This window comes from Ochotona princeps, chromosome 32 (assembly GCF_030435755.1).
Source record: "Ochotona princeps isolate mOchPri1 chromosome 32, mOchPri1.hap1, whole genome shotgun sequence".
NCBI classification, from domain to species: Eukaryota; Metazoa; Chordata; class Mammalia; order Lagomorpha; family Ochotonidae; genus Ochotona; species Ochotona princeps.
In genome coordinates, this window is record NC_080863.1 from 9262260 (window position 1) to 9277254 (window position 14995).

Sequence of the window (14995 nt, forward strand, 5' to 3'; positions counted from 1 at the left end):
TTATTTTCATTTTGGAGATAAAAATGTACAATCTGTAACTATTCTGGAACTTTTTTTAATCAACAAGTTCTAATACCAAAAGTAATTCCAAGTTACTTTGCTTTGGCCTTTTCCAGATCTAACCTTCTCATTTTTCCAGATCACGTTACATTCTCTTTCGCTGCTTGCCTTTTCTGTTCTTAGCTTCCCCCCTCCACTCCATTTTCCTTTTTATGTACCTACCACATTTTAGATTAAAAAAAAATAACAAGTCCTTTGTTTTCCCCATATTCCTGGAACCAGTGCAGCTCATAAGCCATCAAACTTTATTGACCATCCAATGAAGAAAAAAATCTCCAGAGAAAGTTCCCCCCACCTCCTTTGGGAAATGAACAAGATGATATATTTTGATGTGCCAGGAAAATATGAGCACTTCCAGAATTTTTATGTAGATTTATTTTTATCCCTTACAGTTTGTCTCAAATATATAGTGTGTTTGAACAGCTGTACATCTATGTAACTTTCAAAGAACATTAGTATATGCTTAGGGAAAGTGTGTGCCCAGAGAATCTTTGCTTTGGCATTAATAATCTAACAGATTTGACAATCATGCAGAAACAGTTAACCCAAATAGTGCTAGTAGCTACCATTTTCTGACTGCCTACTGTGGACAAGGTACTGATGAGTTGTATTACTCATATTGAATTCTCATGACCTTATGAAACCAGTGACATGTTAAGATTCTACATCTTACCCATGTTACAGATCAATGCACTGAGGCTCAGGGAAGCCAGATCATTTATCCAGACACATGGAACTTCCAATGGCAGGATTTGAACTCAGACCAATGGGTCACCCAACTTTGTGTTCTTAACAAGCCCTGTGTGCTGTTTATAGCTTTTATTGAAGGAAGCAAGAGGACAAGGAAGGGGGGGGAAGCCACAAACACAAACAACAACAACAACAAACCAGCGAATGTTGGCAGTAGAGCCAATCAGGACATAAAGAGGGAAATTAGTCAAAAGTACTGCCAGGAGCATGAACCACAACTGAGCTTTTCTAAGTGAGGCCGTGCCACCTGCCAGGGTGCTGTAAGTCAGGACTTGGGCAAAAGCACATTACTGTGACAAATCCTAACTAGCAAATTCTAACTAAATCTAGTTTCCTCTACATACCCCCCACGCCCACAGCAGAACTGGCTAACATGGAAGGAAGGAGACAAATTTGATCATTTATATGTCTTTTCTCTATCTTCACAAGGAAGAGGTTTGACTTGGAAGAAACTTAGGATGACTTTTCCAAGACGGGAAGATGATGTATGGCTCATTCATTAGGACAGGAGTCAGCATTTTCCATTATGGTTTTCTTATCTACAAAATGGGATTTTCTTGAATGATTCTGTTGAAGCAGGCCAGCAGATTTAAGTTTCATGTCTCTAAGGAAAATGTGAATTATAAGAGAGAAAAAACTCTGACTTTAATCCTTGGATTTGCCATCGACCCTAATGTCAAGCCTTGTACCAATCCTTGCGCCTCCGATTTTCAAAGGATGTGGATGGTACCGTTCATGCATCATGCAGCTTAGGTTCATTTTTCATAAAGTATATGATTGTTTAAAACCACTGAAAGAGTTCAAAGACTGGAGGCTGGTGTGTAGGCTAATCCTCAGCCTGTGGCACTGACATCTCATATGGGTGCCACTTTGATTCATGTCCCAGCCGCTCACTTCTGATCCAGCTCCCTGCTTGTGGCCTGGGGAAGCAGCAGAGCATGGCTCAAGTCCGTGGCACCAGGCACTCACGTGGGAGACTCAGGAAGCTCCTGATTCCCGGCTTCAGATCAGCTTAGCTCTGGCCATGATGGCCATTTGTGGATGTACCAGTGATGGAAGAGTTTCTTTCTATCTCTCCTTCTTTCTGTGCAAAAAAATCTGCCTTTCACATAAAAAAATAAATAGAATCTTTTTTAAAAAGTAAAACGTGATCTGTGAATCAAAATGGTTACATTGTGAATGAACAGCCTTGGGAATGACAGTCTTGAACCATCTGCTCTTGGCCATTTTCAAATATACAATCCTTGGGATATTAATTATAGCCCCTATGTTGTGCAATAGATCTCCTAAACTTTTGCTTCTTGATAAAAATAGGGCATGCCTCATAGATTGGCATGGATGAGCTAATTTGGGGGATGGATGAGCTAATCTCTGTGGTTCAAAGTTTAGTGTACTGATGTGTTGCTGAAGGTAAGGTGTTGCAGAGTGCGGTAGAGTGTGCCTTGTGCCAAGTATTAAACGATGCGATGATATCTCTCAATCCCATATGCACTAGACAACATCACAGCTAGCTAGAGAAACCTGTTTTGTGTTAGGAGCCCTCTCAGGTATATGAGGGTTATTTTATAACCTGCACAAGCACCCTCTCTGTGGGTGTTGCTGCTGTTTTACCCCAGGAGACACTGGGATTTGCGAGAGGCTCTGTAGGGGACACAGTGGCAAGGCCAGGTTGCTCGCTCCTCTCTGCAGGATGCCACAGTTGTAGTCATCTCTGTGACACCGCCCTTTCTCTCTTGGAGCCTCGCTGTTGACTTGTTAGACGAAGGAGCTGGGTACCTAGTTCTTTCCAGTCTTGCTTAAGGCAGAAACAAGACAGCACAGGCATTCGCAGTAGGAAAGAAAAACACTGTGGTCTTCTCCCTGGAGTCTTCCTGATGGCTATGAACTTGTAGCCCAGAAGAAAATGACCTGTTGTCCAATGGACACCCACTTTTGCTTATAAACGAGAAATACCTTGTAGGAACCTAGGAGGGTGGCTGAATCTAGTGTGTTTAACTACAATAGATAGGAAGTTATCATTGACTGGGGTCTCTAGTTGAGAACTCCAAGAGCTGTTTCACAATGAGGCAAAACTCCTGGGAAGATTAAGCACATGTATTTAATTATTATTCTTACAATTTCCGGCCAGGGACATCCCCTGAAAGTATAACCTTGAGTTGGTCATGAATCCCAATATGTTGTTTCCTTTTGTGGATCTTTTTTGTTCTTGTGTGATTACCAAGCTCTAAACTTTCAGCTGTTATTTCCTCATGGATTGTTTTGCTCATCCAGTTCTACTTTTACTGGAAAGTAGAATGAAAATTAAAAGCTAGTGAGATAAAGAGAAGACTTGGCAGTGACTTCCAGGTCCTTTGCTAGCCTAAGACATTTCAGAGGAACATGTTGCAGTTTCAAAATAGCATTGTTTTTCCAAAAGACCAGGAGAAGACAAGATTAGAAAGTTTTCCCTTAGGTTGTTTGGCTGAATATAATCCTGATAATTACAGACCACGTAATTCAATGTCATCAAGTGTAACTTCAGGAAGACTTAAATTTTGTTAGAATCTGGGTATTGCCAAGTGGTTAAGTTGGTGTGTGAATATCTTGCACTGTAAAGAGATCTGAAGTCTGATTTTTGTTCCCTTTATTGGAAACAAGACACATTCCTGTTTCAGAGACTTTTGTGTATAACCAAGGGAACTGCTATAGCTAAGATGGCTCTGGGTATATGCAGCGCTTGAATAACAGACTAGCAAAGGAAAGTGAAACCTTTGACCTTGGAATTTCTTGCAGATTTTCTGCAAAAGCTCACGAAACTTGGAACACTTGGATGTCTCTTATTGCCCCCAGCTGTCAGATGAGATTATCAAAGCATTGGCCATTTACTGTGTCAACCTCACATCTCTCAATATTGCTGGCTGTCCTAAGGTGAGTGGGGTCAGAGCTTCAAAAGGTCTAATAGATACGCGGGCAAGGAATCCAGGCAGGGTGCAGCCAGGGACTGGATAGAAACCCAGGCAAGGAACCCAGCAGGGTGCAGCCAGGGACTGGATAGAAACCCGGGCAAGGAACCCAGGCAGGGTGCAGCCAGCGGCTGGACTGTCCCTAGAACTTGTTTTCTTTGCCATGTGAGAGATACTCTTTTTCTCCCACCACGTAGGGAATTGCTCTGTGATTTCATTTGTGTGGCAAAGCACATTAAAAATGATTTAAAAAAAAAACCCTAGTGCAACTACAAACATGTGTTAAAGATTTACTTAACTCACCAATGACAAAATAATCAAATTGATAAAGCCAGCATGTTCAACACTGGATCGGTTTAATATTTATTGGAACTGAACAGAGAGTGTTGCATTATGTTAGGTGAGATCGAAAATTGGTTAGCGTCCTTGCAAAGCAATAAAACTATGGCCTCAAGCATATAGTTTCTGGCAGATAGAAAAAATTTACCTCTCTCCTGGACCAAAATATTATATATTAATCTGTAGCTTCACTGGGTTTTGGCCTCACTGACTAATAAACGGTACAATTCTCACAGGATTCCCTAGGTGGATCAGTTAAATAGTATTCCAGTATTATGCCAAAAGGGCATGCAGTCATCTTTTTGTCTTCTTTTCAAGTATTTAATCATTTTTTTGGCATATGCGTATAAAAGAAATATGTAATCATTGCAAAAAAATTGAAACTAAGTATAAAAGTTTCTGGAACAAAGTAAAAATCCCATTATGTCACTGCCTAGACATATCCATGGTTTGCATTGTGTACTTAATTTCTAAATGTTTTTTCTGTGTACAAAGAGATCAGAAATGATTATAAAACATTTGTACTTTCCTTTGTTAAAAAATAGAATCATATATTCCAAAATACATTGCAATCTTATTTCTTCTCTCTTACCATACTACAGACATACCTTCATGTTAATAAGTAGAGACCTTGGAATTAATGTGGATAACCCAATAAATACACACATGACAGTGCTCCTCTTGAATTCCTACCAGAACTACATAGGAAGAGTGAGAGGGAAGTTGGAAGATAGAGGATTAGTTTATTAGATCAAAGACAGCTTTGAATCTTAAAGCTAACAGCCTGGAGAGCATTTTAAAAAATCTAATTTTCTCTTTGATTTTCAAACCTGGCATGTTCTTGTGTCTCTGGAACTGAGTTAAGGGCAAAGCAAAAATAAGAGAGACTGGGGTAAAGTCTCCTGAGATATACCTAGATTCCTAGATAGGTCACCTCTGGGCAGTTGTTGCCTTTAACCCCCGCCCCCCAAAAAAGCCTGGAGATTTGTTTCCTCACCCCAGGCTTCTCTATCCTGACCCTTGGACATTTCTGGCATGATCACCCCTTGCAGCGATGTGTGTGTGTGTGTGACCCGTGCACTGCGTGGTGTTGACCAGCACCCCTGCCCTTTGTATCCTCACTGTCAGCTATGCCCAGTCTGCATACTTCCAGTCCTGACAGACGGATGTCTGGCAATGTGTCCAGGCTCCCATCAGAGACGCATTGCTCCAGGGATAGTAACACAAAATGATAGGGTCAATGCTTTGGGAGACAGCCTGTGTAGCTGATGACTGCTGGGGATGACAGGCAAGAGGGAATTCAGTGCCTGAAGGGTGAGTGCAGAGATATTAGGTTACTTTTTCCAATCCCACATCGAGAATTTAGCTGCCAGATTTTAAAAAAAATTTTCTCCAGGCAAGAGATTGCAACATCTTGCCTCCGGGGACTTTGACTAGCTCGAGTCTAAAACCATTGACTTTAGGGAGTTTCCCAACGGAATCACCCGCCTCAACTGTCATTCCAATAAGGTTTAGAGAATCCCCGCTCCTGCACTTAGAACTTCTCCCAGCCGCTCCCTGCCCACCTTCATCGTCAACCTACAGGCAAAGACTATCAGATGTAAAAGTCTTCAAGGAAGAAAATAAAATGAAAACGGACAGGAAAAGTATGGATTAACAAGAAAACTTTTTTTAAAAAAATGTGTTTAAGGAGATCCCCGGGAATTGCCATCTTCCACTCTGGCCGTCACCCCAACTCAAGTTGACCCGCGCTGAAGCTAGTCTGGAAGATCAGCTTCTGTGTTGCCCAGTGTGTGGCAGCTGTACTGGGACAATAGTGCGAAAATCTCATGCAACTCCCACAGTTAATCATGCTGGTCAGCAGAGGAGGAGGCAGCAGGGTCAAGATTCGGTAGACCTTGTCAAAGCGAAGCCAGAAAGCTCACAGTTCTTTTTGTTTAATATTGGACTTGTTTTTTTTAAATAATCTTACTTGGTTGAACAGGGTACAAAGGGTCAAGGGCTACAGGAAAGTGGGTAATACCATTGTTTCCACACTAATATCATCATTTTTTCCCCCTGCGTCTGGGGTCAGGGGAGAAACAAAGCAAAAATCTCATAGATTATTGGCAAAAGAGATGAATGATCATAGCTATAGCTACTATTTATCAAGTGTTCACTATATGCAAACATTGGTCAAATACATTATCTCATTTAATCCTGTGGAAATCTTTCATAACTATTTGACAGAATCACCCCTAACCAGAACCAGTATGTTGGTAAAGGCCAACCTGGGATACCAGGGAGAAAAGGCTTCTGTGCTGGTGGCATCCACTAGCTGCACACTTATGGAACCCTCCTGCCAGTTCCCTCACTGGCTTGACTGGGCATCATTCAAAAGGCGGAATCACCTGTTCATTGCATTCTTCTGAAGCCCGGTGATACCATTTAACAACACCCAAAGGAACGCCTGCCACATATAGATGCATGAATAGTCATCAAAATATTATTTAAATAGTAGGGCCTTAGAAACAACTGAAATTAGCAGAAATATGGAATGCTAAATGAAGTTATTTCTATGAAATCAAGTATTTCATCCTTATTAAAGGCTGCAGATGTGGATATTGTATAAGTTAATATGGGGGGTTCAGGGCAGTGATAGTGGAAAGGGAGAACACAGAATTAGTGTAAACATTGTATTAATGGAAGAACTAGTAAAAATTACTCCATAGTGTTAAAAGTAGTTATGTTAAGATGATGAATTGCCTTTCCTTTGCTATGCTTGCTAACGTCTCTGGTAGTATGCTTATATTATTTCTAAAATTTAACTACAAAATGACTTTATTTAAAAAAAAAATAAGCGAAAACATGTTTCCAGATCATCAGAAAAAGTTGTGTTGAGAACAAGCTCATCTCTGCCAGGTGGGGCTGTGAAGAGGGGGAGTGAAGTTGCGGTCAGTGTTGTCACGTAGTGGGTTAGGCTGTTCTCTGCAATGCCAGCCCCATATGAGTACGGTACAAGTTCTGGACGCCTCACTTCCAAACCATCTCCCTGAGAATGACCTGGGAAAAACAGTGAGACATGGCTCAGGTCCTTGGTTCCCTGTACCCACACAGACCCCAGATGCCTGGGGCCGTTCGGTAAGTGAACTAGTGAGTGGAAGATTCTCTTCCACTCCAACTCTGCTTTTCAAATAGAAAAAATATATATTTTCAATTAACTAAAAGAGAATGTAGTCAAATCCACTCCATTCCACATCCCAGCCCTCAGTCTTCAAACTCCAGCGATGCGACCTCATCACTGAAGAAAGTGAGCATGTCATCCGCAGGAACTGTCAGGCCCATTTCCAATCCTCCCAGCATCACTCAACACCTACCAGCCCGAGCTCCACCTGCTGTGGCCTTCTTGGACCCCTTCGGGTCCTTTTCCACACAGAACTCCGAGGGTGTTTTACTTTTGTCGTTAATGCCATCAGACCCTCCGAGAGCCACCCAGCATGGAGAATCAATTGCAAATGTTGAGCTTCCTGCGCATGTTCTGGAAGCAGGTTAGACAACGACATCAATTTTTGCACACACACGCATACAACTGAACATTTTAAACTGAAGGGCACTTCTGCATCACCCCCCCCCCCACACACACACACACTTAACTTTGCCTTAAAAAAGCAAGAGTCAAGCCTCATGGCTTATGTGTTTTAGAATGTTCATATATTTAAAATGAAAAATTCTCAATCCAGTTGGAAGAAAAATGCCTTGGGGGTAAAAAAAGATCTGTTTGATTCTACAGTAAGTCTCAGTTTAGCTATAAATTCAAAAGCTAGACCTTGCATAAGTAAGTGGAAAAAAAATGGCACTGAATCAGCTCAGAGGAACACCTGGACAAACGCACAGAATTTGCGAGACTAGGATTTGCATAATGTATGCAGTTTCCACTACTACTATCTCCCCACATTTGTTTCACCTGCTTTTCTCTTTCCAAAATCAGTAACTTTACCTTCTTTTAAGATTTATTTTATTGATTTGAAAGGGAGGGGGGGGGGAGAGAGAATCCTTCCATCTTCTAGCTTACTCCTTAAATGGCTGGGCTGGACCAGAGCCAGCATCCAAGAAACCCATCCGGGTTTCCCACATGGCTGGCAGGGTTCCAAGTTCCGTTACCTTCCCAGGCGCATTAGCAGGGAGCTGGGTCAGAAATGCTGCGGTGGGGGATTTCAGCCACCATTCATGTGCGATGCTCCCTGTCCATCTTGCTTATGGAAAACATCAGCAAAGGTATCCAGACCCTTTGTCACAGTCATCTGCAGATTAGTTTTGGGGGATAGACAGTTTATGGTTGTGGAAAGCACAAAGCTGTTAAACATGTGTCCAAATCAGTGAGGCCGTAGGGTGGATTTTAAGTTGAAAGCCAGATCCTGCCTCTGTGATAATTCATAAGTAATTCATGACGAATGAAACACTGATGAACTTTCCTACTCAAACCAGGGGACAGTCACAGATTCACAGAGATAATAAATTCTAGTGGTGCCATTTGAGACAAGCATTTTGTGACCTGAGGGTAGACCACTAATTTAGTCCCACCATGTGACAAGCTGTGTGACAGAGACTGCAGGACTTCTGGTTATCTTCACGATGGACTGTCTCTCTCCCCACCTCCATAGGTTGAAATCCTAAGTTGCTTCGTGACAGTAGGAGGTGGTAGGGTTTTTGGAAGGCAAACAGGAATAAGAGAGGCTGTGAGTCATGAGTCCCCAGGATGGGATCAGGTCTTAGATAAGAAGAGGGAACTAGGGCTGCTTTCCTTGGGAGAACCTAACAAGGAGGCAGACTCCTGTAAACAGAAAAAGCGGCTTCATCAAGCAACCAATCTGCCGACACTTTAACCTGACTGTGATTCTGACCTTGTCCTTGGACTTCCCAGCTTCCACAACTGTGAGAAGTAAGCATTTAAGGTTAATTAAGCCAGCTGGTCTGGGATATCATATTATTGCAGTAGTCCAATGGGGTTGTATTGCCCTGGGATGCCATTTGAATGTCAGTGTTTCTCTTGGCTGTGTTTTCAGATCACTGACTTCGCGATGGAGATGCTGTCAGCGAAATGCCACTACCTGCACATTTTGGACATCTCTGGGTGCATCCTGCTTACTGACCAAGTCCTTGAGGATCTTCAGCTGGGCTGCAAACAACTCCGGATCCTGAAGATGCAATACTGCAGGCTTATCTCCAGGTAAGAATGCACCTGCCTGGAAAGCTCGGACAGCTGCTTGCTGACAACGAACGTAGTGGCTTTCAATGGCAATGACCTTCATTTTATTTCATTATTGTTTGCCAAATGGGAGTCTTTGTGCTAAAAGGATCAACCAGCAGGCAGAGGCTCAGGTCTGACGTCTAGGGAGGAGCAGTTCGGTCTGTACACCTTTTGGTCTAGAGAGAGGCCACAAAGCTCCCCCTGTGCCCTGCTCCAGCAACCCTGGCCTTCTGTTTTAGTCTAGTGATGGAGAAGGGCAGAACTCACCACAGACAGCTTGGGGAGTCCAGGAAGGTTCCTGGAACATCAAGCTTCGTGTCCATCTTGTCAGCCGAGGGGCTATTGGGATATCTGGGCCTCTGATGGCAGGAGCAAACATCCAGTGCAGGGGCCAAGACATCACTCAGAACCCACTTGTTGGGTTTGAGTCCCTGCTGCTCTTGAGATTCCAGCGTCCTGTGTGCACCCTGAGAGGCAGCAGATGATGGCTCAAGCAGTGGGGCCCCTGCTACCCCATATGGGAGATCTGTAATGGAGTTCTGGATTCCTGACTTTGGCTTGGTGTGGTGTGGGTATTTGAGAAGTGAGCCAGCAGATGGCAGATCTCTCCCTGTCTCTATATGTTTCATAACCAACAAGGAGAACCAGTGACCTGATATGAGGCGTGGGAAGGCCTGGCTGCATGCAGAGATGCGGGGTCAGCCCTAGGCGGTATGAAACAGCTGGCTTCTCCACTCACATCCTTGGGTGCAGTTGGAGATGCAGCGTGTGTTTAGGCTCCAATCTCACATTAACTCAAACAATTAGTTGCTTGCCCTTGCTGGGGTTCTTCACGCATCCCTCGGCTGCGAGGAGTTTGCTTTGTCAGGATGAAATGGAACCTTCGGTAGCCGATACAGAGGAAGTCTTCCTCTTTGGGAAGAGGCGCAGTGAATCACAAAACAGTGGACTCCACACACTCAATTCCATTTTGAAGGCAAAGTTGCTGTGTGATGCAACCCTTAAAATTCAGTTACAGCCTTCCACAGAAAGTGTTTTAGCACAAGTTCCCTGATACGCCGCAGAAGCTGTAAACCCTGCATCAGCTTTGCCAGTGAAAGAAGTCGCCTCAATCCACCATTTCTGAACCAGAGAAAAGAGTGCAGTTTTGGTCATTAACATATTGGCTATAGCTCGCTGACAAGAGAGCTTCCAGAAGTTGTTCACCCCGCCTTCATGAATACTCTGTTACCATCACAGTGCTTAAGAAAGCTTGTTGAAACACAGTAAACAACATTTCCAGAGATATACGGATTAGAGAAAAAGTCATACTTCGTAGCCAGATGTTGAATCACAGCTGTGCTATGCATTCGCCTTGAAATGTTCAAACTTTTTGAAGCTCTGACAGTCCAGGGGTGTGATCAGTAAAGAGTGGACCCACGCTTTGTGGTGCCTGATGCCCTGGATGATGTACAGTCAGCTGAGTATGCACAGTCTTTGGTGGTGACCACACAGAGTAGGATGATTGTTTGATTGTGTGTGCACTGGCCGCTGTGATGAGGAAGAACTTAGAAAAGCAGGTGGGCGGTCCTAAGAAAAGCAGGTGGGCGGTCCTAAGAAAAGCAGGTAGGCGGTCCTAAGAAAAGCAGGTGGGCGGTCCTAAGAAAAGCAGGTGGGCGGTCCCTGGGGAGTTCTGCTCTCTGGCTGAGTCTGTGGATGCTAAAGTTCCCAGTCGGCCAGCAAGGACAGCTGGAGCACCGGCTAAGGGTTTTCTGAAGGGTGGGGGACCGTGCATTAAGGGGGAGTCTGAAGGGAAAAGGGATCCTCCTTCAGGCCTTCACTCCCCAAATGGCCACAAGTCAGAGCTGAGCTGATCCAAAGCCAGAAGCTAGGAGCTTCTTCCAGATCTCCCATGTGGGTATGGGGTATCAAGGACCTTAAGTATCTTTCACTGTCTTCCCAGGTCACAAACAGGGAGCTGGGAGGTAAGTGGAGCAGCCAGGACTTGAACCAGCACCCAACTGAATGTCAGCACCACAGGTGGAGGAGTCGCGTGTCGTGCCTCAATGTCAGCCCCATTTACTTCTCCTTTTAATCTTGTATAAGTAACCAGTTACCTGATTCTTTTTGGCAATGGTCTCAATTCTTAACACATTTTAAAAGATTTATTTATTTTTATTGGAAAGGCAGATTTACAAAGAGGAGAGACAGAGGGGTCTTCCTTTTGCTGGTTCACTCCCCAGATGGCCACAGTGGCCAGAGTTAAGCCCATTGAAAACCCGGAGCCAGGAGCTTCTTTGGCGTCTCCCACGCAGGTGCAGGGTCCCAAGGCTTTGGGCCATTCTCTGCTGCCTTTCTAGGTCCTAAGCAGGGAGCTGGATGGGAAGTGGAGCAGCTGGGACATGAACTGATGACAGTGTGGGATCCTGCTGCTTATATGGTGAGGATTCAGGCATTGACTATCACGCCAGGCCTGATTCATAACACTTCCCTGGCAGAGACTTTTGCTTGCTTTACTTCCACCTCAGAAAGACTATGATCATCTTTTTATTTTGGTTGTGGATCCCTTTGAGCCCCAAACCACCTTCAGAAAAATACCAAAGAAACCAAAGGGTGAAAAGGGACTTTGAGGGAGTTCATGAGCCTCTGTGAAGCTCCCAGGTGCAACATGCAAGTGTGGACTCTGGCAGGGTTTCCTGCCCCAGAGCCTGCTCGGGCTTCCTAGGTAGATGGCTAGGATCCTCTTTGCATCGAAGAAACCAGCAATATCAGGCAGGGGTGCGGGGGAGGGGTGTTACTCGAGCACTGGAACTGGATGAGTTCAGTGTGACCACTCTGGCCACATGCAGTGTCCTCACGCTAGTTCAAGGAGCCCTCATGAGCTGGTTGCATCAGCAGGCAAATAAGCATTTGGAGTCTGAAGAAGGTGCACAGTTATCTGCACCTGTCTTGATCGTAGTTGAGAGAGCGCTACAGTGAATCTGACTTACGACGGCGAGTTCAACTCCCAACGTTGCTCTAGTACGAAAACTGCACCCGCGATGTATGCTGGAATTAATGCGAACCATTGTTTTTACAGGGAGGGAGCTAAGAAGATGTCTTCCATCGTCCAGCAGGTGGAATACAACTCCAGTGATCCTCCGCGTTGGTTTGGCTATGACTGTGAAGGCAAGTTTCTTGCAAAACATCACAATGTGGTTCCACAGAAGGAAGACCTGGAATTGATGGTGAGAGACTTAAATATTGGTAGTGAGGAAGAAACAATATAACCTTCAGCTTGACATGAAAAAACGCACCAAAGGCTAGAACCTGGTAACGTTCCCTCATTCAATCACATTTTTACTAGCTGGATTCCAGATAACTCACAGTGACCCTTCTGATCCTATTCCAATTATAAATGTTTCTGAATATATCAGTAGTTCTTCTGTCTCATTAATCACGATGAAAAGAAACCAAGTAAAATGCTGTTATTGTGCAAAATTTCCACCTAACACTAAGCTTAATTAGATGAGATGATTGACTCTAAGGTTAGAGTTATACAAAACAACCCTGAGAGATGTGACTTTTCGAACTCTCATCGCATACCTGCATAATTTATGGCTGTTTGCCAGTATTTGATAGTGTGTAAACTGACACTGGTTGGAGTCTACAAGAAAGTACACTCTCTTCTGACTGCACAAAACAAGTCGTGTCAATAATATTAGATCAGCAATTTAACTATTCTGTTGCCTCTATCACACGTGAGACCTGGGGGAAAATGGGCGAAGCCGGTAGGGGGGCTGCAGGGAGATCCCCCGCTGGACCACTGTTCCCACTGGAGACCATAAGAGCTGGGATTGGGGGCAGACCAGGCTGGGCAGGGCTACAATAGTCGAACACACAACGCAGCTACACCACATATGGGACTTTCAAGCGTGTACCATTTTTATTTTATGGAGGCTCAACAGACTCTGAGATACTTCACAAAACTGACTGCTTTTAAAAAAATATGAAGTTTAAAGAAAATGTACAGTAACAGACTATTAACCAAAAGATCCCTATCATAAAATCACAATATTTGGAAATGCTTATTGAAGATCGGTCTTTAAGAACTGACTTATTCTAATCATAAAAAATGTAATTCAATAGGTGAGTCTACTCAATGTTGCTGAATTGCTTCATGAATAGACAGGTGACGTTAGAAAGAATTAGAATCTGTAGAACCACTTGGTAAGGTATACCTTTATAAAATGAAAAAGAAATCTAGATACATCAGGCTGGCTATAAAACAGCTGGATGTCCTTCTCGCATGAGGCGTGTGCAAGGAGGGAGTCCGAGGACTGCATCCTCCAGCCTGGACTCAGGACCTCCCTTGAATGCCTGCAATGCCTGCTATCCACACTGCCTTAAATCCCCTATCTTAGTTCCCTTGAAACCTGGTTTCCCAGCACTACTGTATACCGCCTCAATCTAACCCCCTTCAGGCGCACTGGCCTAAGTCAGCTTAGTGACCTGCAGGTTTTAACTGTGCCCTACCAGTCCCCTGAGGCTTGTCTCCCAGGTGTCTACCCACAGCTGCAAGCCCTCACTCCTATTCCCTACCCCGAGGCCATAGGGATGCTAATCCCCTTTGTTATCGCTGCTCTCACTTTCTCCCTGCCCCAGGCTACCTCTCTCATTGAAATGAAGGCTCACTTGTATCTCTCTGGCGTCTTGGGTTTGTGGGAAGAAGCTAACCTTGTGTTTTAAAGTACGTGGAAGTTATTCATGATCAGTACTGATGGCTCCACATTTATGCCGAACGTGTGGGTCACAACTTCTCTTTTCTTTGATGAGTAAGAGGTTCTAAGTAGAAGACTGAGGACATGAGAGCCGTAGTACACACTCTAAGATAACTGAGCGTGTTTGTGGGGGAGGAGGAGTGGAAACGGAACTGTATTCCTTCTAGGACCGAGTTACATTTTATAGCAAAGCTAAATTAATCCGTGTGGGAGTGGGCCTGACCCAATCAGGTGAGCCTGTGCTAAGCAGAGGCTTGTCTTCCCCAGCTAAACATCATTGATGGTTTGATGCTGAAGAGGAGGACCATGTGGGAAGGGATGCAGGAGGCCACTTCAAGTTCACAGTGATGACCGGCTCAAGGCCAGCAACAGCAGGGAGCCAGGCACCCAGTTCCAATGATTGGAACCAACTTGGCAGTCAGTGTCTGGCCCCAAGTCTATAACTCAGAGCTCAGCCTGGCCGATACCACCAGTCCAGTCTTGAGATATTCTTTGCAAAACAAACAAAAAAACAAAAAACAAAAACAAAACAAACAAACAAAAAAAACCCAAGACACACAATCCATAGAAACTGGCCATGCTGGGTTCTTGACAGATAGTACTCTGCACCGGTAAATGGGTATTTCAGACCCTTACACATATGGTGACTTCTACCCCACCCCCCCCGCCATGACTTTGATTTTGATTTTCATAGTTCTAAGTGGCATCATGCAGGGTCTTGCCATTCCGCCTTGCCCGGCCCAGCACATGAATCCTCCCTGTGTCCAGCGGACACTGCCCATTAGCCACTTAGCAGCTGTCAGGGTTAGAGACTGACTATCGTAGCATGGCGGCACTGTGGCCAAAGAACTTTTACTGTGTTTGACAATGATCCTAAAGAATGAAAGCAGATGTTGGCAATTTGGTTGCGCCAAAGAAGAGCTTTGTTGTGCTTGTGT

General features: G+C 44.3%; 2 protein-coding genes across 3 annotated transcripts in view; both read left to right on the forward strand.

Moving 5' to 3' along the window:
* FBXL13 (F-box and leucine rich repeat protein 13) overlaps window positions 1–14995 on the forward strand; it is a 165597-nt gene that overhangs the window by 132230 nt on the left and 18372 nt on the right. The window contains exons 19-21 of one of the 2 annotated variants that reach the window (XM_058657566.1): window positions 3583–3717; window positions 9134–9297; window positions 12377–12524. In XM_058657566.1, the coding sequence (XP_058513549.1) occupies window positions 3583–3717; window positions 9134–9297; window positions 12377–12524 (447 nt within the window). Of the gene's footprint in view, window positions 1–3582; window positions 3718–9133; window positions 9298–12376; window positions 12708–14995 lie in introns of those variants that run through there. The other variant, XM_058657567.1, reaches the window with a different exon arrangement.
* Window positions 12395–14995, forward strand: part of CCDC146 (coiled-coil domain containing 146) — a 117762-nt gene continuing 115161 nt past the window's right edge. The window contains exon 1 of the mRNA XM_058657565.1: window positions 12395–12524. The gene's annotated coding sequence lies outside the window, so the exon portion shown is untranslated. The remainder of the gene's footprint in view (window positions 12525–14995) is intronic.